The 23,621-nt window shown below is 36.1% G+C and overlaps 2 protein-coding genes across 5 annotated transcripts in view; both read right to left on the bottom strand.

Annotated features, from left to right (window-relative positions):
- Nucleotides 1–2,030: 2,030 nt before the first annotated feature.
- On the bottom strand, nucleotides 2,031–6,365 carry LOC107684740 (endothelial cell-specific chemotaxis regulator-like). 3 transcript variants are annotated; one of them, XM_016481080.1, is made up of 9 exons: nucleotides 6,231–6,365; nucleotides 5,742–5,819; nucleotides 5,297–5,416; nucleotides 3,721–3,816; nucleotides 3,148–3,255; nucleotides 2,974–3,072; nucleotides 2,859–2,892; nucleotides 2,480–2,550; nucleotides 2,031–2,373 (listed from the first exon to the last, which is right to left on the bottom strand). In XM_016481080.1, exons 1-9 carry the CDS (start codon nucleotides 6,289–6,291, stop codon nucleotides 2,273–2,275), a joined length of 768 nt encoding a protein of 255 aa, XP_016336566.1. In that variant the 5' UTR covers nucleotides 6,292–6,365; the 3' UTR covers nucleotides 2,031–2,272. The 3 variants fall into 3 exon arrangements, with proteins under 3 accessions (XP_016336566.1, XP_016336567.1, XP_016336568.1); XM_016481081.1 differs by lacking the exon at nucleotides 2,480–2,550 and adding an exon at nucleotides 3,512–3,553; XM_016481082.1 differs by lacking the exon at nucleotides 5,742–5,819.
- Nucleotides 6,366–11,802: 5,437 nt separating this feature from the next.
- LOC107684711 (serine/threonine-protein phosphatase 2B catalytic subunit alpha isoform-like) overlaps nucleotides 11,803–23,621 on the bottom strand; it is a 52,182-nt gene continuing 40,363 nt past the window's right edge. For both annotated transcript variants that reach the window (XM_016481047.1, XM_016481046.1), the window contains 9 exons: nucleotides 21,987–22,132; nucleotides 21,716–21,855; nucleotides 17,317–17,394; nucleotides 16,856–16,950; nucleotides 16,264–16,389; nucleotides 15,548–15,625; nucleotides 13,488–13,572; nucleotides 12,396–12,493; nucleotides 11,803–11,891 (listed from right to left, as the gene is read on the bottom strand). In XM_016481047.1, coding sequence (XP_016336533.1) covers nucleotides 11,815–11,891; nucleotides 12,396–12,493; nucleotides 13,488–13,572; nucleotides 15,548–15,625; nucleotides 16,264–16,389; nucleotides 16,856–16,950; nucleotides 17,317–17,394; nucleotides 21,716–21,855; nucleotides 21,987–22,132 — 923 coding nt within the window. In that variant the 3' untranslated portion in view covers nucleotides 11,803–11,814. The remainder of the gene's footprint in view (nucleotides 11,892–12,395; nucleotides 12,494–13,487; nucleotides 13,573–15,547; nucleotides 15,626–16,263; nucleotides 16,390–16,855; nucleotides 16,951–17,316; nucleotides 17,395–21,715; nucleotides 21,856–21,986; nucleotides 22,133–23,621) is intronic.

A 23,621-nucleotide genomic window follows, 5' to 3' on the forward strand; every position in this document is an offset into this window, starting at 1 on the left:
CTGATCCTGGTAGAGTAGACTACAATGCCGGCTGTTCTGACTCACGGACTGTAAGTACATTTTTTATATTTAGAGAGTTTTTATATTTTATATATTTAAAGCGAGTTTTTTTGGGCAGTGTAGAGTAGGGCTTGTTGTTTGTCATTTCTCCGATCACAAATGCAGACATGGTTTTATGTTTACATGATGCAACGCAACGCGTAAAAAGACAGTATAAGTCTATAAGTATAAGTATAAGTTATAATCCATAATTATGTCCCCACTGGATGCAACGAATGCCTCGTTTATAATGGGTTTTCATGTTTTTGAATCATCGCTCCGGCCTGACAGGGCATCATAACAGTATGGTAGGGGCGTAACATTTCCGTCACACGCTTGAGGTATTCGGCCAATCATAACGCACTGGATAGCTGGCCAATCACAGCACACCTTGCTTTTCAGACCGATGAGCTTTGTAAAAATCGACGCGTTTCAGAAAGGCGGGGCATAGAAGAGAAACAATAATGTACAGTATGTGGAAAATAATGTGTTTTTTTTACCTTAAACCGCATAAACACATTTCATTAAACCAAATACACAAAATAATGTTCTTTTTAGCAACATCATATGACCCCTTTAAGTTAAGTACTGCACCATCCAATCATATTTCTAAAAATGGAGTCACCTAGAGCTTCCCATTGCTCCCTGTCAAGCCTGTCCCACAAGTTCCTGGCATTGACGCTCTAGAGGTTCCTGCCACTCACATGGCAACAGAGCTCACTTTCTCAGTCACCTTGGGCCCAGAGATCCTGCCACTGTCACTGCTGCTCCAAAACCTGCTGAGGTCCCACAGAGGTCCCTGACGTAAAAGCTCCAGAACACCATTTTTATAGCATTGCTAGTCCAAAAGGTCCTTCACACTGCTGCTCCAAAGGTTCCTGCAACTGGGTGCCAAAGTCAGGGATGCTTCAGAAATCACTGTAAAGGCCTCCATGAGGGTTCTTGACGCAGAACCTGCTGAGGTCAGAGAGAACCCAATCAAAGGCACAACAGAGGTTACTCGACTCGGTACCTTTTCAGAGCTACCCTGGTCCCAGAGCTTCTTGTCCCGGCCTGAAGGTTTCTGCTGCTGCAACCCCAGAACCTGCAATGGTTTCAGAGCTCTGTGTCATAACAGCTACAGTTGCAAAGCTTCCCATCATGTGTGCCACGAAGGTTCCTCTCATGATGGTGTTAAGATTCATGCCACGGCTGCCAAAGAAATTCCAGCCAAGGCCGCCTCAATCTTTCTTTTCATAGCCTCAGTTAGAGCTTATGTCCCACAGCTCCTTTCTCAACCTCCCTGGTCCCAGAGGTTCCTGCTAAAGCTGCTCTGGCCCTAGAGGTTTCTGTCTTGACTGCATCAGAGGATCCTTTCACGGCCCCAGTGTTTCCTGTCACTGGTGTGATTCCTCCATTAATATATTACACCTGTGTGCCACATTAAAACACAATGTTTGTGAAAATAAACACAAAATGTGCTGTTTTATCAGGAAAACAATATGGTCTGGACATTAATCTGGTTTACATTTATCACTTTACCAGTCAAGAGTGTGTTAATGTGAGTAATAACCTCAGGTAAGTACAGAAGGTCAGATATGCTGTATATAAATGTGTATTCAGCCATTTCCAAGCTTTTCTAATGCCTGATGGAAATACCAATATTTCAAGAACTATAAGGTATAATGTACAGCAGTGGTTTGCAGTTCTGGACTCACAGCACATTTTCTATGTCTCTCTTTGTTTATGGAGCTCTCATCAAATCAGTTGATGATCTGAATCAGGTGTGTAGACCAGAATTGAAAACCACTAATGTACAGTCTTTACCTCAAAATAAAAGTCTGACAGGATCATCAGGAGAATGGCACAAAACAAATATATTATCATGTCAAATGTGGCCTATACAGGAACACACACACACACACATTTGTGTATTTGGACTTTTGACTCAAATCCTTACATTCCGTATCTCACTTTACAAATACATTACATTACACATTAATGCACTTTTTTTAATCTGAAAAAGAATATGAACACAAAAGTGACATTTTATTTATCAATGAAGGATGTGTCATGTTTAATATACAAGAGCATGTCTGATATAGGGATCGTTTTATATGCAGTAATGTAGGCCATAAGCATGATGTGTGATCTGTGCACTGACCATCAGATAGAGGCACATTAATTCACATTCATTTAACATTATAAATAGTGAATGCAGCCTCCAATCTCATGCACTATGAACTGAGTGAAATCACAGTCCGTCATTGATGCCCAGCAGGTCTCTGGTAAATTCTTGGTCCTCATTGTCCAGTATAGTGCTGTGAACTGAAGACATCTGGGGAGAATCTGTATCTGCACAGAAGAGAAGTGAATATATATTACAATAACATATATTAGAATAACATAAAATGGGATCCTATTCTTTCGGTATCACGAAAACACTAAGGAAGGCAAGTACTGTTTTCTGTGTTTATTGTCCTCACAGAGACAAGAGTTATGCTCTCTTTCTCACAGTTGCTGGTCATGTTGCTTGATCAGAAATTGAGACAATTGTTTAATCTTAAGTTAATTTTCAACGGATCTGTTATCTAAATATAGTACATAATATATAATATTGTAGTAAATGTTTTCAATTTGTTTGGATTTCTTATTTTATTTATTTATTTAAATGTCCCATTAGTACAGTATATTGATATCACTAACTTGTAGTTTAATTGTCATATTTCATTTTTTCTTATATTATTTTATATTTGATTTTATTATATTATATTGTATATATTATATATATAAAACAGACAATGATGATGACCACACATGCACAGTCAAGTCCTCCTCACCTGTCAGATACCACCGAATCACAGCTTTTAATACCTATATATAAAAAAAATACATCGATTATATTGCACACTTAAAAAGTAATCTTGAAACTGACAGAATTAGAGAGAAACCCACCCTCGTGCTGTCTGGTGTCTCTACACTGTCCCCTGAGGTTGATAGCAGTCACCAAGACCACCATGACAACAATTAAAATGAGTATAAGACTCATCACACCTGTAATTGCAGACAGGAAGTATTTTAGCACCAGAAATAATGGGTATCATGAGATTTTATCAGTATAAAACCTACCAAAGGCGAGCAAAGTGAGGCCGCTGTCTGGTGCCTGTGAAGGTGTTGGCGTCCCCTCAGACAGGCTGATGTTTGAATTAGCTGTGTTTGCAAGTACGGAAACACCCACTGCACATGGAGCAAACATATGAAATAGTGTTTTAATGTAGTTTTAATAATGCTTGACTGTACTACACAGCATGACCAATTCTTCAACATACATCTTAAATACTCAAAATGATCTTCAAATGCCATTTTTTCATACATTTGAGATATACAAATATACAAACTCATCTACATCTTGGATGGCGCGAGGGTGAGTATATTTCAGCAAATGTTCATTTTTGGGTGAGCTATTCTTTTACCAGCAGTTAATAATTACTACCTGATGTGTTATGCGAAGAGAGGCCAGATCCATCAGTACTGCCTGAGCAAACAATGGTACAGGTTACATGACTGTCATCCACTTCCACTGATTTTGATCCCCAAAACTCAGCTATATCTTGTCCATTTACATTTATAATGATACTTACTGTTCATATTTTGGCAAATAAGAATTTTGGGGGGGCGAAAGCCAGAAGAAGGAGGTAAAACCTGTTATTTTGGCTGCTGGGGATGAGGTGGAATTTAGAGTTGTGTCAGTGTAGGATTTTGGTGTTGTTAACTTGGAGCTGGTATTGATGGACTGTCCTGTAATACACAATTTTATAACTTTAATAAAATTTATTGTGTTAACCTCACAGTTCTCAGAATGAATTTCACTTAGTAGACAAGCAAAATAAGCCATCAACTTGCAGTCAAAATAATGAAATTGCAGTCTTCTCCAAATATACTCCCACTATATATAATGAATATTATAATTTAGGGAATAGTTAACCCAAAAATGAAAATGTACTCACCCTTAAGCCATAAAAGATGTAGATGAGTGTGTTTCTTCATCAAAACAGATTTGGAGAAATTTAGCATTACATCACTTGCTCACCAATGGATCCTCTGCAGTGAATGGGTGCCGTCAGAATGAAAATTCAAACAGCTGATAAACATCAAATATACTCCCACTATATAATGAATATTATAATTTAGTGAATAGTTAACCCAAAAATGAAAATGTACTCACTCTTAAGCCATAAAAGATGTAGATGAGTGTGTTTCTTCATCAAAACAGATTTGGAGAAATTTAGCATTACATCACTTGCTCACCAATGGATCCTCTGCAGTGAATGGGTGCCGTCAGAATGAAAATTCAAACAGCTGATAAACATCACAATAATCCACAAGGAATCCACAAGACTCCAGTCCATCAATTAACATCTTGTTGTGATGCAAAAAGCGGTGTGTTTCTAAGAAACAACTCCATTATTAAGGCGTTTTAACTTTAAATCATTGCTTCTGGCCAAAATGCCAGTCTGTAATCCATAATAATGCTCCCTCCAGTGAAAAAGTAGATCCCGTGTTATCCTCTCACATAAAGATCAACAGACATATTTGTTTAGAACTGTTTTGGACTCTGTTCACTTGCAAATGGTCCTAGATTTGGGAATATTTCTCTCCTGATTCAGAAGAGACAACTTGTTTACTGGAGAAAGAAATATTATGAATAGAGGACTCATTTTATCCTCTCACATAAAGATCAACAGACATATTTGTTTAGAACTGTTTTGGACTCTGTTCACTTGCAAATGGTGCTAGATTTGGGAATATTTCTCTCCTGATTCAGAAGAGACAACTTGTTTACTGGAGAAAGAAATATTATGAATAGAGGACTCATATTTTAGCTGGAAACACAGCTGATTTTTTTTTTATTACAAACACACATCTTTTCAGTTCATGTGGATTACTCGTGGATTATTGTGATGTTTTTTATCAGTTGTTTGGACTCTCATTCTGATGGCACCCATTCACTGTAGAGGATCCATTGGTGAGCAAGTGATGTAATGCTAAATTTCTAAAATCTGGTCCGATGAAGAAACAAAATCATCTACATCTTGAATGGCTCGAGGATGAGTGCATTTCAGCAAATTTTCATTTTGGGTGAACTATTCTTTTGCCAGCAGTTAATAATTAATATCTGATGTGCTATGTGAAGAGAGGATCCATTAGTACTGTTAAACAGAGGTACAGTCCACATGACTGTATATTTACATCAACTGAATTTATATTTGTGCCTTACCTGTGTGGCTAGAAGATACAGGAGCTGTGGTTATGCTCACAGTTTTTGAGGTGTGGCTGGTCTTGCCATTCTCATATTGAGATGAAAAAGCAGAAGTCATTGTTTTTTCAGTTTGGACTTCTGAAATAAAAAAAGAGATATATTTACATTAAGATTAACTGTAATTGGTTTTTCTTCACCACAGATTAAATAAAAACGTTTTTATTTATAAATTTTACTACTATACATGCTGAAGGAAGAATGACATTTTGTGGTTCATGTCTATTTGTGCAAATAAAGTTACACCGCCACAGATACATTTAAGAAAACATGTTGTTCGACATTTACCTATTAATATTATCTAAACAATGGTAAAATGAGGGTTACCAATTGTTCAAAACATCTTTGATATGGGAAATTCTTGTTTAGATATGAGAATTATACACAATTTAATAGAAATACTCACCTGTTCTTGAATCAACAGACCATGGAGATGTAGCATTTGTGTTTGGAGGTAACGTAGTTTGTATGCTTGTGTCATTTCCTGTGCAAGTTGCACAGAGAACATACATTTCATAAAAACAAAACTGCATACATAAAAAAATTAATTAAATAAAACTTTTTGGGGCCACCATACGTAGTCAGTGACTGTTGCAATTTAAGCCAGAAAACATTTTTAAACTTTTATCACAAGCAATACCCCCCTCCCCCCTTTTCCCCATTTACTGTTATACACTTTTCCCATTTTCCAAAAAAATAAAAAAAACTTTTTGGGGCCACCATACGTAGTCAGTGACTGTTGCAATTTAAGCCAGAAAACATTTTTAAACTTTTATCACAAGCAATACCCCCCTCCCCCCTTTTCCCCATTTACTGTTATACACTTTTCCCATTTTCCCTTTCTTTTTACTATATACTAATATATATATATATAATTGGCTTCTGATTGATTTACCTGCTGAGATTATGGATGAAGATGCAAACAGGGGAATGAGAAGAAAAAAGAGCTGCTCCATGTCTCAATCCAAATGCGTTTTACTCTCCTCCACTTACACAGGACAGGTCGTATGTATCCCAGATATCAGGAAATAATTACAGTAATTAATTGTTAAAAAAGAACAAAGCAGAAAAACTATGGAAATGTTCTTGAGCGAGTAAATTTGGTTGAAGCATTAACCAGTATGTCCAATTCTGTTTCCTGTTGGGTATAATAGTAACACATGAGGGAGTGCACATAGTATTACAAAGTCCCGCTGAGAAGCGTGTGCTTGGGTGTGTGTCAGTGGGCACCGAGCTCTGGTTTGAGGGAAAAGTAGCTGCAGCCCCCTGAGCTTCCTGTGGAAGAATAGCAGGAAACAGGTGGGATGCCCTCATGGAAAAAAGCCCTCACTGACTAAGCCTTTGAAACTTTGAAGTTTCTAAAAAAAATAAAAATAAACTCATACAAACTGTGGTCTTTGCATTTCTAAACATTAATGTTACGTTAAAAATGACATTTTCATTATTGATTATTAATTAAGCATCTGTTGAATAATCATTTTGCTTTTTTTGAAAAAAATAAAATAAAATAAAGACCTTTTTTTTTCCAACCAATGTTTTCAGTCCATCATTGAAAGGGGAAAGACAGATTAGTTCATGCATATTTTATTCAAGAGTAAAAAAAGTGATTTGTCCCATAGGGCATGCTTACAATATGTGTTTTCATTTAGGAAGTCAAATGCGAAAACTTAGTTCCAGAGAAAATTACAAGAAAAATAGTCACAAATCCATAAAATTCCTTCTTTGAAATGAACCACGTCTGTACCAACAAGGATCAGAAAACCGTAAGCTTAATTGTAAGAATAATAAGAAGATCATCATAATGATAATATAGTTTTCCTCTTCAAAGTGAGACACTGAATTTTCCTCGTGTCCAATTAGTTTACATTTGAACCATGCGATCATGCTTTGGCAGCCTGAATGTTGCTTTTTACTGAGTAATATGTTCATTCAAACTACTGAACAACTTCTGTACACCAACTGAACAGAGAGAACGAAACAGAAAGAAAGAACTAAAGATGACGAAAAAACACCTCGGAAAGAGCGTCAGTGCCTGTACAGCGAAACTACAAAAATAAAATCAACGATAATAAAATGATATTGGATATTGATGAAAGAAAAGAAATGAAATAAAAGATTACAAAATCATATCTATTTATAGAGATATAAAAACTAAAAACAAATTTACAAATATAATTTGAAGGGAAATAATTAAAGTCTACTATATTGAAACACATCACAATTATAATTTCACATATCAATAAGGAACTTAATTGCATGCACTGATGCGTTCAGTACCATAGATGCTGTTAAAAATCATTGTCCTCGACCCTTGTTAATAATCATATTTAAATATATTTATATATATTTATATAATATTTATTTGACTTGCGAAATGTACTATGTGCATTCTCTCTTGAAATACAGGCAAGTGAGAAACAATCAGGAAGGTTGCGCCAAAGGTTGAGCTTGAGCTCCAACTGCGGTTTTCCTCCATCCGAACGGTTGCTTTGATCGAGAGTCTACAGCGGACAAGCAGCACTGCTCTCCTCCTCTACTGCTTCATGACATCTTACCAAAAACCAAATCAAGAAATAAAACCCCCCAGGTAAGATTGCATCGTAAGTAATAAAATGTACAGGATTTGTTGTTAAATGTCCTTTCTTACAAACATTTTTCGTTTTTTTGTCATTTCAAATTTGTATATTTATTAATACTAGTAGCAAAACATCGTCAACAGTGAGATCATTTCATTATGAGATGGGATCATGAAGAAAAACTCGCAATCAAAAGAGGAAAAGTGTGCATGGATCCGGTACGGGCTCGTCACCCGCACCGACGAACTGGATGGATCAGGCTTAAGAGAGAACACAGGACCGGTCGTATGTATCCCAGATATCAGGAAATAATTACAGTAATTAAATGTGTTAAAAAAGAACAAAGCAGAAAAACTATGGAAATGTTCTTGAGCGAGTAAATTTGGTTGAAGCATTAACCAGTATGTCCAATTCTGTTTCCTGTTGGGTATAATAGTAACACATGAGGGAGTGCACATAGTATTACAAAGTCCCGCTGAGAAGCGTGTGCTTGGGTGTGTGTCAGTGGGCACCGAGCTCTGGTTTGAGGGAAAAGTAGCTGCAGCCCCCTGAGCTTCCTGTGGAAGAATAGCAGGAAACAGGTGGGATGGCCTCATGGAAAAAAGCCCTCATTGATTGAGCCTTTGAAACTTAGAAGTTCCTAATAAAAACCTTATACAAACTCTGGTCTTTGCATTTCTTTACATTAATGTTACATTAAAAATGACATTTTCATTCTTGATTATTAATTAAGCAGCTGTTGAATAATCAGTTTACTGTTCTTTAAAGAGAAAAATAATTTTACAAGCAAATTTTCAGTCCAGCATCGAAAGGAGAAAGACATTATTAGTTCATGCATATTTTATTCAAGAGTAAAAAAAGTGATTTGTCCCATAGGGCATGCTTACAATATGTGTTTTCATTTAGGAAGTCAAATGCGAAAACTTAGTTCCAGAGAAAATTACAAGAAAAATAGTCACAAATCCATAAAATTCCTTCTTTGAAATGAACCACGTCTGTACCAACAAGGATCAGAAAACCGTAAGCTTAATTGTAAGAATAATAAGAAGATCATCAAGAATCATAATGATAATATAGTTTTCCTCTTCAAAGTGAGACACTGAATTTTCCTCGTGTCCAATTAGTTTACATTTGAACCATGCGATCATGCTTTGGCAGCCTGAATGTTGCTTTTTACTGAGTAATATGTTCATTCAAACTACTGAACAACTTCTGTACACCAACTGAACAGAGAGAACGAAACAGAAAGAAAGAACTAAAGATGACGAAAAAACACCTCGGAAAGAGCGTCAGTGCCTGTACAGCGAAACTACAAAAATAAAATCAACGATAATAAAATGATATTGATGGAAAAAAAAAGAAAAGAAATTAAATAAAAGATTACAAAATCATATCTATTTATAGAGATATAAAAACAAACTAGACCTTTACAAATATAATTTGAAGGGAAATAATTCAAGTCTACTATATTGAAACACATCACAATTATAATTTCACATATCAATAAGGAACTTAATTGCATGCACTGATGCGTTCAGTACCATAGATGCTGTTAAAAATCATTGTCCTCGACCCTTGTTAATAATCATATTTAAATATATTTATATATATTTATATAATATTTATTTGACTTGCGAAATGTACTATGTGCATTCTCTCTTGAAATACAGGCAAGTGAGAAACAATCAGGAAGGTTGCGCCAAAGGTTGACCTTGAGCTCCAACTGCGGTTTTCCTCCATCCGAACGGTTGCTTTGATCGAGAGTCTACGGCGGACAAGCAGCACTGCTCTCCTCCTCTACTGCTTCATGACATCTATGTATTACAATTCCCACAAAACCATTAAGCAGCACAAGTGTTTTGAATATGTAATGTAATAAGAAATGTTTCTTGAGCACCAAATCAGCTTATTTGAATGATTTCTGAAGGATCATGTGACGCTAAAGACTGCAGTAATGGCTGCTGAAAATCAAGCTTTGCCATCACAGAAATAAATGACATTTTAAAATACATTTATTTAGAAAACAGCTATTTTAAATTGTAATTATATTTCACAATATTACTGTTTTTATCATATGTTTGATCAAACTAATGCATCCATGGTGAGCATATGAGACTTCTTTAAAAAAAAACAATAAAAAAATCCTACCGCCCCAAACTTTTAAACGGTAGCTTGATTATTCAAAAAATAATATATGGAGGACTAATACAATAAAATGAAATTAATTATCAATTTATTAAACAATAAAAATGTAAACTGATTTTAAACAAAGACTAAGACTAAGACTAAGACAAAGACTTTTAAACAAAGACTAAAGTTTCAAATCCAAAGAGGTATTCTTTATAAAAGTTAAGAGTCAGCCACACCTACCTAAAACGGCTCGTTCTAACACGCCCCCACATATCTACCTCACTATGTGGAAATATTAGCATAATGTGCACGCAAAGAAAGAAGGCGTGGTTTCAGGAACAGCAGTAGTGTTGATGCAGCCATGTCAGTGAGACGGTGTGTGATTCAGTGCGAAATGACTTATCAAAATGACGAGTAAATAGACATTCAAAATGTTTAATTTATTTAACATTTAATTCAGATTTAAAAAGTTAAGTGTAACAATAAAATAACACATTAATAAATTATTAAAATTGACAAATACACAGACATATAAGTTAAATGTACTATTACTTAGTATAGTTTTTCGTACAATTACTAATATTATTTTAAATATTTCAACATATAATATTACTATATTATATGTAGTAAATACATTATTTACTAACATTTCAATAAAATAATAATTTAAGAAATTATTTCTAAATGCAACTTTTAAAGTCAATGATCAGTTGCACTTCCTAATCCATTTACCAAATGCTTTTTTTATATTCATTTTTATCCAATTGGAAAATGTCAATGAACCAATGAACCTCAGACTGAATTTTACACACCACACTAGCCTTAGAGGTTCCTCTGAAATGAAATGCTTTAAAGGGGTCATATGATGCGATTTCAAGTTTTCCTTTCTCTTTGGAGTGTTACAATCTATTTTAATATAGTTTAAAAAGTAATTTATTCCCGTAATGCAAAGCAAAATTTATATCAGTCATTACTCAAGTCTTCAGTGTGACATGATCCTTCAGAAATCATTCTAACATTTCTTATGATTATCAGTGTTGAAAACAGTTATGTTGCTTAATAGTTTTGTGGAAACCCTGATATTTTTTTCCAGGATTCTTTAATAAATAGAAAGCACTTTTAATAGAAATATTTTGTAACATTATAAATGGTTTTACTGCCAATTTAATGAATCCTTGCTGAATAGAAGTATTACTTAAAAAATTACTGACCCCAAACTTTTGAACACTAGTGTAAAATTACACATTTAAATTTATATATAGGCAAGTACAAATCAGAACTGAAAATAAATGTGTTGAGCCCAGCATTGAATATTTGCTTGGTCGTCTCTAAAGCTCACTTGAATCTGGTTTAAAACCTTTGATGTGATGTTATTGTGCTTGAAATCCACTCGTGCTGTCTGTTTAGTCATTGACTGACCAGGTAGTAAGGCAGGTGCCTTGTGTTTGGGACACAGCCACAGCGTTAACTAGTAAGCAATCCAGGCTAAGTCAGATTACTTGAAAACTATTTGACACCAAACTGTACCCAGACATGTGCAGTGCCCCTTCGTAGTGATTGGTGGCTTTCTGGTCTTGTTGCTCTTCTCTAATGTAGTGTGTTAGTTAGTAAGAGCAGTCAACTTCAGAATGTGGTGACCCTGGCGGAAAATCCAGCATACGACGATAGATGTGTTTTGAAATGTCCCAACTGGTAGGTTCCATGTTGAACAAAAAACAAACCAGATACCAAACCATCTACCATTTTCAAACTCATCTACCATCTTATGTTGGATTATGCCCAGATACATGTCCTGGAATTACCTTCTCCGTCTTCATCCGTCTCGATGGCTTCAATGGCTTCGGTGGTTGCTGGAGGGAGAGGAGGGGAGTGTGTTACATCTGAACAAGCCATGCAACAGCAGTAACGCACAGGCAGCAGTAGTGCACAAGCAGCGGCGGGCACCGGGACAACCCCGCGAGACGCATGCATGCCAACCAGACTATGGACCACAGACTCAGACAATCCCCTCAACCATTCGCACTTTGCAAGAGACTTCTCCTGCTTTCCATGCTTCCTGCACTCTAGACACCCTACGGGTCTCTCAGAAACTCACTCTCACCCCAGTTTACCACTGACAGGTAAACCGACCCACTAATGTGTCCATGCTTCGGGGGAACTAAATGAGCAGTACCCCAAAGCTTGGAGTTGTCAGAGGATACAGAAAGAGACAGATGGAGAGACAGAGACAGACATTACAGAGACAGAAGAGGAGGAAAAAAAAGAAGCAAGAAAGAGAGAGAGAGAGAGAGGAGGAGATAGATAGAGACAAGAACCAAGAGAGGAACATGGCCACTACTGGATCGCGTGCTCACCACTCTGCAGAGTCTGCTTGCCTCCAGAAAGCACCCCGCTGGGCAGCATGCCGGTAGGGGTCAGGCCCTTCAGGGTCAACACATTCTCACTCTCCTCTCTGCAGGAACAGCATATTAAAATCAGAAACAATCAAACGCACATCACTGATATTACACTACCATTCAAACATTCGGGGTTGATTAGTTTTTGAAAGAAGTCTCTTATGTTCTCCAAGGCTGCATTTATTTGATAAAAATATTGTGAAACATTATTACAATTTAAAAGAACTGTTTTCTATTTAAATATACATTTTAAATGTAACTTATTCCTGTGATGGCAAATAGTTGAATTTTTTGCAGCCATTATGCCAGTCTTCTGTGTCACACGATCCTTCAGAAATCATTCTAATATGTGACCCTGGACCACATATGCTGATTTGGTGCTCAGGAAACATTTGTTATTATGATCGATATTGAAAACAGTTGTGCTGCTAATATTTTTGTGGAAATCATGAAACATTAATTTTTTTCAAACTGGGCTCTGTTGAACATTTCAAAGAAGAAAAAGCTAATATTTACTGAAATTTACATTATTAGAGGTTCATTCTACATTCGAAAGGCTGGACAAAACACTTGTGATCTTTTTTTATTACTTAACAGCCATAGTTTTTAACAGTAAATAAAAAAGAAAGAAAAAAGAATAAATATATGTGGTCATATTTGGCTTCAGTACACTGACAATTTAATGAATGTTTTCTTCATAATCTAACTTTTACTGGTTTTCTAACAGAGTATAAATGGCCATATATATAACAAAAAACAGCTGCCTCCTCAGCATATAACTTGCAATTTTATGTTACAACCACAAATATCCATAAAGATCCCAGAATTCCATACTATACCTTTGAAATATTTTCTTTAAAATACTTTCCGTACCTTTAAAATAGTTTTTGCATCCCAGTTTTATGTTGCACTGAATATAAGCCATGAATATATTGCTTTTAAGAAGCATCTCCTCTATCCTCTATCTATCATGTCTGATAAGCAAGCATAAGCATGCGACCCAGCTGACCGCAGACTGAATGACTCAGCTGGAGGAAGCCCCATTTGTACCTGAGCACAGAGAACATCTTGGCCATCTTCCCAATGGCACGGATCTTGTTCCTAATCACCTCTTTCCGAGCAGCTGCTGCATTGGCTGTGGGTGGAAAGAAAAAATCAAGCAGTCTCAGTCAGTCTCAGTATGACCAGAGGCTAAAAACCCCCAGAAACTTTTATTCTTTTACAGAAATTATCTGTATTGTGTTGGCGGCAGTTTTGGGAGTAACTAACTTAAAGAAGTGACACTACTAACTATTTTTTCAAAGTATTTTCTTCCAAGTTCAAGCTACTATTTCACTCACATTGCCACATTGTATAGGGTGTAAAGCAGTGGCGAGCAGTGACTTTTTTAACCGGGTATGCTGAGTGATAAGACCTCCCCCCCCGGCTTTTAGGACACTCAAAAGGGATCACAGATGACAAATAGCTAAGAAACACCGTGGCAGGTGTCGATTTAAATGTATGCACATTTCCTACCTTATTTGTAAATTAAATTCATCTCCAATCCTTCTTCTATCGTTTCAAGTTTATCCATTATTCCAATGCAAGAAAAATATAGCTGGTTTTCCAAGTAAAACCCGCCAAATAAAGTTTACACGTAGTTACGTTATGTTACTTAATCAGAGGGTGGGGAGATGGGGGGATTCCCCCGCTCTATATGTCTCTGCATCTGCTAAATTATTTTTTAATAATATAATAGGATAATATAATTAATAATAATAATAGGAGTTAAAATCCCCTGCCGGGTGACACTAATAACAGACCATGCAAAATACCAAAAAATATTAAAAATATTGCAAAGTAACGTTGCAACCTTGCAAACAATAATAAAATCAGAGAAGGACTTTAACTGTAAGCGACACGAGCATACGCAAAACAAAGGGAACAATATGATGTTAGTTATTATTATTATTAAAGGGGTCATATGATGCGATTTCAATTTTTCCTTTCTCTTTGGAGTGTTACAAGCTCTTGGTGCATAAAGAAGATCTGTAAAGTTGCAAAGACTAAAGTCTCAAATCCAAAGAGATATTCTTTATAAAAGTTAAGAGTCAACCACGTCTACCTAAAACGGCTCGTTCTAACACGCCCCCACATGTCTACATCCGCCGGCTGCGCCGTTCTCAAGCCCGCCGGCCGTTCGTCACTCTAGGCCGCCGGACGCCGCTCACTCTAGTGTCACTCACCGTGTGTTTCGTTGTGAAAGCGAAACCAGTTTGTTTGGTCTTCCAAAAGAGGACACGTTTTTTCTTTTGATTTAGTCGAGTTGGTTTTGCATCAAACACAATGTGATTTTCGGCAATGGAGATCTGACAGCAAAAGCACATTTTTCCGCTTGGGCGAGCGCTTTGCGGACAGCTTACCTCGCGCATTAAATCTGCCGCAGACCAGCAAATCACTGAGAACGCGCTACAATCCTGAAGAGTCAACTATTAAAATTAAAATTACTGCCGTTTGGCAAATAAATCATTGTACGTTCTTATTCCTAACTCTTTAAGCTTTAAGTTACAGTTCAAATGACAATGGATCAACTCATAAACATGTTTATACGAATTATCCCGTGAACTTATTCTCTCAAATGGCCTGGGTATGCGGAGCATTCGCAGCTTATATGGACGGAACGCCACTGGTGTAAAGTGTTTATGTTACTATGTTATGTTTATATTAATTCATACAAAACCCTCATTGTTTTTTTTTGAGTCAGAGAAATACTGCTTCTATTAAACGAAACAATAATTATTACAGCTTGTAGTTGTAGTTTACATTTCTTTAATTATAAGTAGCTTGTAGCTTGAAAAGTTTCTCCAATACTGGTTGGTAGTAGTTTCTTTAGCGGCTAGCAAAGTCAAATACTAAGACGAAACATAAGGGCTATTAAAATCACAGTATCACAAGAGTGCTACTTAACATGAAATATATCGAAAGAACTACGAGTCATAATTCAGGATGTACCTGACGTCAAAGAACAGAAAATCATAAGCATGTTTCACACTGGGGAACTCATAAAATATGTTCATCATCTAAATGCAATACAAAGGACACTGTGGAGCAAATGACTGAAGATGTCTCACCGTCAAAGATCTCGTCTCCATCATTCATCAGCTCATCGTCAGAACAGATGCTCAACACATTTACCAGCATCTCCGTGACTGCAGGCAAAGCACAGACAGTCAATCGCAACATAGCAAAACAACATTTAGTTGAAAATATCGGACATAAGCACAAGCATTTTTTGCTGTCTGTTTTTTCTTAAGGAAAAAGTATTGGAGATGATCAAGTTTTGGGTTAAGATTTTTTGGGGAAAGAAATTAATACTTTATTCAGAAAGGAATGCATTAAAATGATAAAAAGTGGCAGTAAGAACATCTATTTAAAATAAACTGTTCTTCTGAACGTTGTAATCATCAAAGAATCCATAAAAATTGTATTTTTCATAAAATATTAAGTAACATAACTGTATTCAACATTGATAATAAGAAGAAATATTAGAATGATTTCTAAGGGATGAATGACTGCTGAAAATTCTGCTTAGCCTTCACAGGAATAAATTATATTTTAAAATATATTAAAATAGAAAAAAGTTTTAAATAGCAATATTACTGTTTTACTGTATTTTTGATCAAATAAATGCAGATTTGTTGAGCATAAGAAACTTAAACTAAAAAAAACATTAACAAATATTACAGGCAAACTTTTGAGCTATTGTTATGTATGTATGTATATATATACTGTATATATATATATATATATATATATATACATATACATATATATGCGACAGAGGTACCTTTCTCCCCCACAAATGGAAGTGACCAGGTAAAGACATCCATGAAATTTGGCAGCCAGTAAGGATGAGGAGAGCAGTTAAACTGCCGGATGTTCATTACATTGTTCTCATACTTCAGAACAGCAGCTGAAGAAGTGAATAATAAGAAAAAGTGAGCCTCCGGCCTTTGAGCATTCTTGAATCAATAATATGAGAAATAATCTCAAGAGAGCGTAGCTTCCTGAGCAGCTGGGTTTGTTTCCTAATCGACTAATTCAAGTGGAATCATTTTCTACATTTTTTGCTAAAGCTATGTACACACAATGATATGACAAAACCCAACCTAAATGAGCTCTATAAGGAAGAACATGTCAATCAAATATGGCGTTAATACATCTGGATATACAGTATATACATTTTTTATGTGGCTGAACATTCATTTTCACAAAGAGCCTCCACTAGATGGTACTGCTGAGAGGTTGACCCTGTTCCATCAGCGGATGATAAGAACACATGGATGGAGTCACTCAAGCTGATGGTCCTGCCCACACTCTCATCCAACTCCCATCACAATGCTCCATTTTTCTCGCACATAAGGAAAAACAGGACTCACCTTTATTGTTGTAAACATCAAGGTAGTTTGGTGCAGAGAAGATGGTAATTAGGGAAGGGAAGCCAGTAGTCTGACTCTTCCTGTACATCCGATACCTGTTAGAAGAGAGAGAGGAAAGACAAATCATACTGTAATTGACTTTTTATAGACAAAATGTGCAAAAACCGTACCTGTACGAAAAAAGTGTACCCTTAAAAGAACACCTTAGTACCTTATCTACCCCTAAAGAAGGGTCACCAAACTCGGTCCTGGAGTTCCAACTTGCCTCAACACACCTGCCTGGAAGTTTCAAGTATACCTAGTAAGACCTTGATTAGCTGGTTCAGGTGTGTTTGATTAGGGTTGGAGCTAAACTCTGCAGGACACCAGCCCTCCAGGACTGAGCTTGGTGACCCCTGGCCTCAAAGGTGCATATTAATACACAAAACTGAATTACAGTGCGAAAGACAGGGAATACATACCCTGCATCTTGTGCTTCGTGTGCTCGGATGATTGATAACAAGTTATTATTCTGTAGGAAGTCACAGACAGCCGGATAACTGCAACACAGAGATTGAGAGAAGGAGTGTGTGAATGGAGCATGAGTGCAGTTCAATATGTGTCCAGCAGGGGCAGTGTGGTGCTCAACTGTGCAGCATTATCATGTTATGTTAACAGATATCCTGAGAAAGAAATCCTCGTTCTTACATATTTGCAATTCAGAGTTCATATATGTATAGATATAGAATACATTGACAGACTTTTTCACTCACAGTCTCAGCAGACCCTGGTATGATTTGTGTTTCAATGAAATTAATATTGTGATAGTATTTAACATTGTTATTGTATCAATAAATATAGTTTATCTCGCAATGTTGTATCAGTATTCTCATGCCAAGAATTTTAGTTATACTGTATTTTGCAGTACATTTTTCTCAAGAATATTTTTGGTAAAAAGAAGATTGACCACCAATCAGAGGAAGTCTCTGAGAACAATTCAATTTTTTTTCAGTAACAATTTGAAATATGTTTCCATTTGTTAACGTTAGCTATAAAATACTTTAACAAATGTATTGCTCCTCATTAGTTAATGCTAGTTAATGCATTAACGGTAACAATTTAGTTTAGGGACTAATTCTCACTATTAACTAGTTGCTCATTAGCATGCATAATACTAGCATATTGGCTGTTTATTAGTACTTATAATGCACATATTCTGTATGAAAATATTCTACATCCCTTATCCTACCCAATGCCTAAACTTAACAACTACCTTACTAACTATTTATAAGCTGTAATTAGGACTATACTGAGGCAAAAGTCTTAGTTAGTAGTTAGTTAATAGCCGAGAATTGGACCTTAAAATATAGTGTGACCGCATTAACTAATGTTAACTAATAGGACCTTATTGCATAGTGTTGCAATTGCTTCTTTTCAACCACAACTGCTATACACTAAAATAATAATAATAAAAAACGCTGCAATATCATATAGAGTGCTTTAGTGCCCGTCCACTTTTTCAGTGCCGTTGGTTCCAACAAGTATTTTTACTTCTGAAACCATAGGGTAAAAAAAAGTCTTTGTTAAAGTGTTATAAGCCATTAGTCAAGCCAACCAGATTCACCACATTACAAACTTTGATTTGACAAAAAAAAAACTACAATCCCATGAAGCACTGCAGGACAGAATTAAAAACGATGGAGAGTTATAAAACGAATCATTTTATATTTGTTGATTATACCTATGGAAATATATTAAATTTTTATTGCAAAATATGCATAACTATACAAATATTGAAGTATTTTGACAGCATAGCAACTGCTGAATCGATTACGTCATAACTTCATGGGAGTGTGCATTCCCTGCAGAGCTCTTTTGGTTGAATTTGCTCGCCATGACTCTCTGATTAGTGGAATTGTCTGTACAGAATCATGGGTAATGTCGTTTTTCATGACAAATTCAACAGTTAAACGGAATTATTTTAAGAATACGTTTTAAAAATAAAGAATAATGCAAACGAATGGCTTCAACAAAAGCATATCAGTTAACAACCTCAGAACTCACAGTAGGTCTGTGTTTAAAGATTTATTAAAGTTTTTGGTAAAAGTAACACTGCTCTTTTCTATGCAATGAAAATGAATGGAGATGGATGCTGTCAGGCTGCACTGTGAGAGAATCCTAACATACGTTTGCCTACAACCCAAAGAGTGTGTAAAGGAGGGTGTGAACTGCTCTCTGTCTTTCTCTTTCTCTTGTATCATCGGCTAATGAGGGGGCACTGCTGCTTTACCACTGCTCTCTACCAATCACTTCTTCCTCTGCATCTCTCTTTCTCTCTCGCTATCACTCGCTCCAGTTTGGGAAGAGGAAATGGGTTGTCATGGCAACACCACACTGCAGAGCCCTTGGGGATTGTGGGATAGATCGCGTAGCTGAGTTGCCGTTGCTGGCCGCAGTGTAAGCCCATCACTCACTCCCTCCTTCCATCTCACTCTTTCTGCTGACTACAGTAAGATCAGGAGGCTGAAAGGACATCCCCCCCATCTCCTCATCTGACAGCTTCACCCTAGTCTCATACGACCAGACGTTTGATCAGCATAAAGCCTGGTCCACTTCCAACTTAATCTGACAAAGAAATGTCCACTTAGACAAATACGGAATATTTTTGACATATTAGAAACCATATAGAATACATATGAATTGGGAAAAGTACACATTGTTTGCAGACGTAATATAAAGGAATATTTCCTGTTCATTGCAAATTAATCTCAACTGACATCATTTTATGTTGATGAACACAAAAAATTATTTTGACTGGTCTCTGGATTTCTTTACTAAAAAGTGAGGCACTTGAGGTGAGGATGCATTTATTGTTGTTTATGGGTGAAATCCAGTCAATTCAATAGAAATCATTTAACAATAACATTTCTGTGAAGATTCACATTCACATTTTTCATTTTTGCTTTTTTTTAAAGGAAAATTATTTTTGTGGTAATTAATATTTTACCACTTGTAGTGAATATTCTCTATAAAAAAATGTAGTTTTGTTCATGGATAAAATGTAATTTATTTGTATTTTTACTAATTTATACATATATTTATACTAAATGCCTCTTCTATTCTCTAAATGTTTTCATTTGTATGCATGCACTCTGGGAAAACCATATACATGGAGTGTGCGTGTGCATAAAGGCAATCACATAAACAAACGGAGTGAATGGAGTGAAATAGGAGTGATTAAACACCAACATGGTGATTCAGGGAGGTGGGTAGCTCGAGGAACACTGACAACACAGATTAAAACAAATGGCTTCTGTGAGCCTTGCATAACAGAGATGTGTGTGGGTCTATATCTGTCTAAGTAGAATATGCAGCGTTGTGTGTGTGTGTGTGTGTGTGTGTGATAAATTCAGTTGTGTGTGTTCTGAAACATGGCTGCCTCTGGTATTATGCATATAACACACAGACACACTAATGAATGTAGGGCTCCAAACCACTGGCCCAAATCTGCAGGATAGATAGATAGATAGATAGATACCCTAAAACAAAGCTATTGTATGGTTTCAGAAGACTAAATGCTAATGCTAATGCTAAAACAAACATTTAAATGCTGAAAAACAACAGACGAATCTTCACTCTTGCTCTAACAGAAACAAACTCTCATTCTCACATACACAAGTGCAATGCCATTCCATCAAATTTTCAGCAGAGTGTGTGAAATATTAAGAGGCTGTTGCTTTATGCAGTCAGAACAGAGGACAGAAAACAACATCAACCCTGAGCACCTGGAGAGACCCAACAACCCCCCACCGACTCCTGCTGTCCTCACACATACACACACACACACACATATATATACGCCCACATATGTGCACAATATTTGACACAACATCAGTGCACACACATATGCACATTCAAAGCATTGTCGCAGTGGCATTAAGACATATAAATAGAATCTCACAGAATTGTGGGATAAAAAGTTGCAATTACCATTTATATATATATTTTTTTTATTCTTTGGCAGGAAGCCTCATTTAAAACCCTCTGAAATCAGAATCATTTTTGTGAATTCGAGCCTTCAAATTAAAATCCTAATATCATAATTTTCTGTATCTGTTGGTTAAAAGAGGGAACAAAAAAAATATATAAAATGTTTTGTTTTAATATTTTGAAAATGTATACAAAAATATACACTACCATTCTAAAGTTCGGGGTCAGGAAGATGTTTTTTTAAAAGAAATGAATACATTTATTTAACAAGGACATGTTAAATTGATCGAAAGTGACAGAAAAGACATTTATAATGCAAAAGATTTCTATTTTAAATAAATGCTGTTCTTCTGCTGTTTGTTTGTTAATCAGAGAATCCCCCACAAAAAAGGTTAAAGAAGGTATCACGGTTTATACAAAATTCCACATTAATTTTCAACATTGATAATAAGAAATCCTGAAGAAATTCTGAAGGATCATGTGTCTCTAAGACTGATGTAATGACTGCTGAAAATTCAGCTTTGCATCACAGGAATAAATTACATTTTAAAAAAACATAAAAAAAAAACAAAAAAACGCTTATTTTCAATTGTGATAATATTTCACAATATTACAATATGTTTTTCTTGTATTTTTGTTCAAATGAATACAGCATTGGTGAGCATAAGAGACTTCTTTAAAAAACATTTTAAAAATCTTACTGACCCCAAACATTTCCTTTTACTATTTTGTTGTTTCATGAATTGTTTTACTATTTACATTTTGCTGAAAACCCCATTATTGGCTATTTAACGGCAGATTCTTTCGACAAATTGTCCCATATAGTATGACAACATATTCCCCCTCAGACACATCAAAACTCACAGCCTTAAACACACAAAAAACACCCACCTGTAGAAGTATGAGCATCCTCTGACTGTGTTGTGGCTAAAGTACTCTTGGCTCTTTTCATTGCCGAAGTCCTCCAGGGGATCGGACCAAAGCAAATCACACATAGGCCCGAATGCTGGGGGCTCCTTAAACCGGTCCAACTAGGCCACAGAGACTCAAATATAATACAGAATACAGAAATACACACACACATATGGCTTTCTTGTGGCCATGCATGAAATCCTTCTCCTCCCACACACAGTGCGGCTGTTCACGCATGGCTTGGCAGTACCTTCTTTATGTCATCTAAGGTCTGTATTTCTGGGGACAGGCCACCGTGGACGCACAGGAACTGCTGGTTCATGAGAGCTGCCAAGGGCAGACAGTCAAACGCGCCCATACAGGCATCGTAAACCTGCTCTGAATACTTGATTTTACCTGAACAGTGAGGGGGAAAAACAGCAAGTGAGTACACAGAAAAAGCAGTCATTTTGGTCACACTTTAGTTTGGGGGCCAATTCTCACTATTAACTAACCATTAACTATTACTTCTCAATAAACACCTAATTTGCTGCTTATTAATAGTTAGCAAGGTAGTAGTTACGTTTAGGTATGGGGTAGGATTAAGGGATCTAAAATATAATCATGAAGAATAAAGCATTAATACTGTATGTGCTTTATAAGTACTAATAAATAGCCAATATGCTAGTAATATGCATACTAATAAGCAACTAGTAAATAGTGAGAATTGCTCCCTAAACTAAAGTGTTACCATAATGTTTTGTTAAATACATTCTCTTATCAAGCCAATATATGTTTCTCTGTTTGGCAAATACATTTTAATGATAGCACAACAAAATGAAGAGCAACGGATATGCATTAGATGTGTAATTGATGCTTTCATTCTGAATTTTCCTACTTGTGCTGCCACAGAGCATGATGGGAAATGTAGTTCGGTCGCACACATCTGTCTCCTTATAAACCCACTGAATGAGAAGCATTTTTTTACTTTATCATTATTCTTTCCTCATAGATACCATCAACAATAAATACCATTAACAATTCACAATTACTTTTAATGATAAATATCAGATTAGCTTCTGCTAAGAATCTTTAATGGACGCGTCATTAAAATTATGTGCTTAAAAAACCCCGACAATGTAAATACAACATTGTTATTGTGTTCATGTGCACTCTCTATTATTATTTATTTAGTTTTATTCATTTTATTTTATTTTTACCTGAAAACCACTTTTAATGTTAGTCAAGCTTTCAAAACAGGCCATATTTGCTACTGTACCTTTAAAGGGATAGTTCACCCAAAAATGAAAATTCTGTCATTAATTACTCACCCTCATGTTGTTCCAAACTCGTAAGACCTCCATTCATCTTCGGAACACAAATTAAGATATTTTTGATGGAATCTGAGAGCTCTCTGACCCCCCCATAGACAGCAATGTAATTACCACGATCAAGGTCCAGACATAGCAGGGAGATCGGTAAAATAATCCATGTGACATCAGGGGTTCAACCAGGTTCAAATACTTTTTGTGCGCAAAAAAACAACAAAAAAAAAACGACTTTATTCAACAATTAGTCTCCTCCGCGTCACCCTAGCGCCATTTTGGAGAATATCCACTGAACGTAAATTGCGTACACTGTTATGTGTCAGCTGCGCCACGCAGATACGTTGTTTTCGTTCATATCAATGCGTAAATGACGTAAACAGCGTATCTGCGTGCCGCAGCTGTACGCAATTTACGTTCAGTGGATACTCTCCAAAATGGTGCTAGGGTGACGCGGAGGAGACGAACTGTTGAATAAAGTCTTTTTTTTTTTTTTTTTTGCAAAAAAAGTTTTCTGGTACAGCTGCGCCACGCAGATACGTTGTTTTCGTTCATATCAATGCGTAAATGACGTAAACAGC

The sequence above is a fragment of the Sinocyclocheilus anshuiensis genome, unplaced genomic scaffold (genome assembly GCF_001515605.1).
Source record: "Sinocyclocheilus anshuiensis isolate Anshui unplaced genomic scaffold, SAMN03320099.WGS_v1.1 scaffold509, whole genome shotgun sequence".
NCBI lineage: Eukaryota > Metazoa > Chordata > Actinopteri > Cypriniformes > Cyprinidae > Sinocyclocheilus > Sinocyclocheilus anshuiensis.

Coding starts and splice junctions, on each gene's coding strand:
- LOC107684740 (XM_016481080.1), bottom strand. CDS start 6,291: ATGGAGCAGCTCTTTTTTCTTCTCATTCCCCTGTTTGCATCTTCATCC. Junction 3,073..3,147: donor CCTCACTTTGCTCGCCTTTG/GTAGGTTTTATA, acceptor CTGCAATTACAG/GTGTGATGAGTCTTATACTC. Junction 2,374..2,479: donor GACAATAAACACAGAAAACA/GTACTTGCCTTC, acceptor TCTTCTGTGCAG/ATACAGATTCTCCCCAGATG.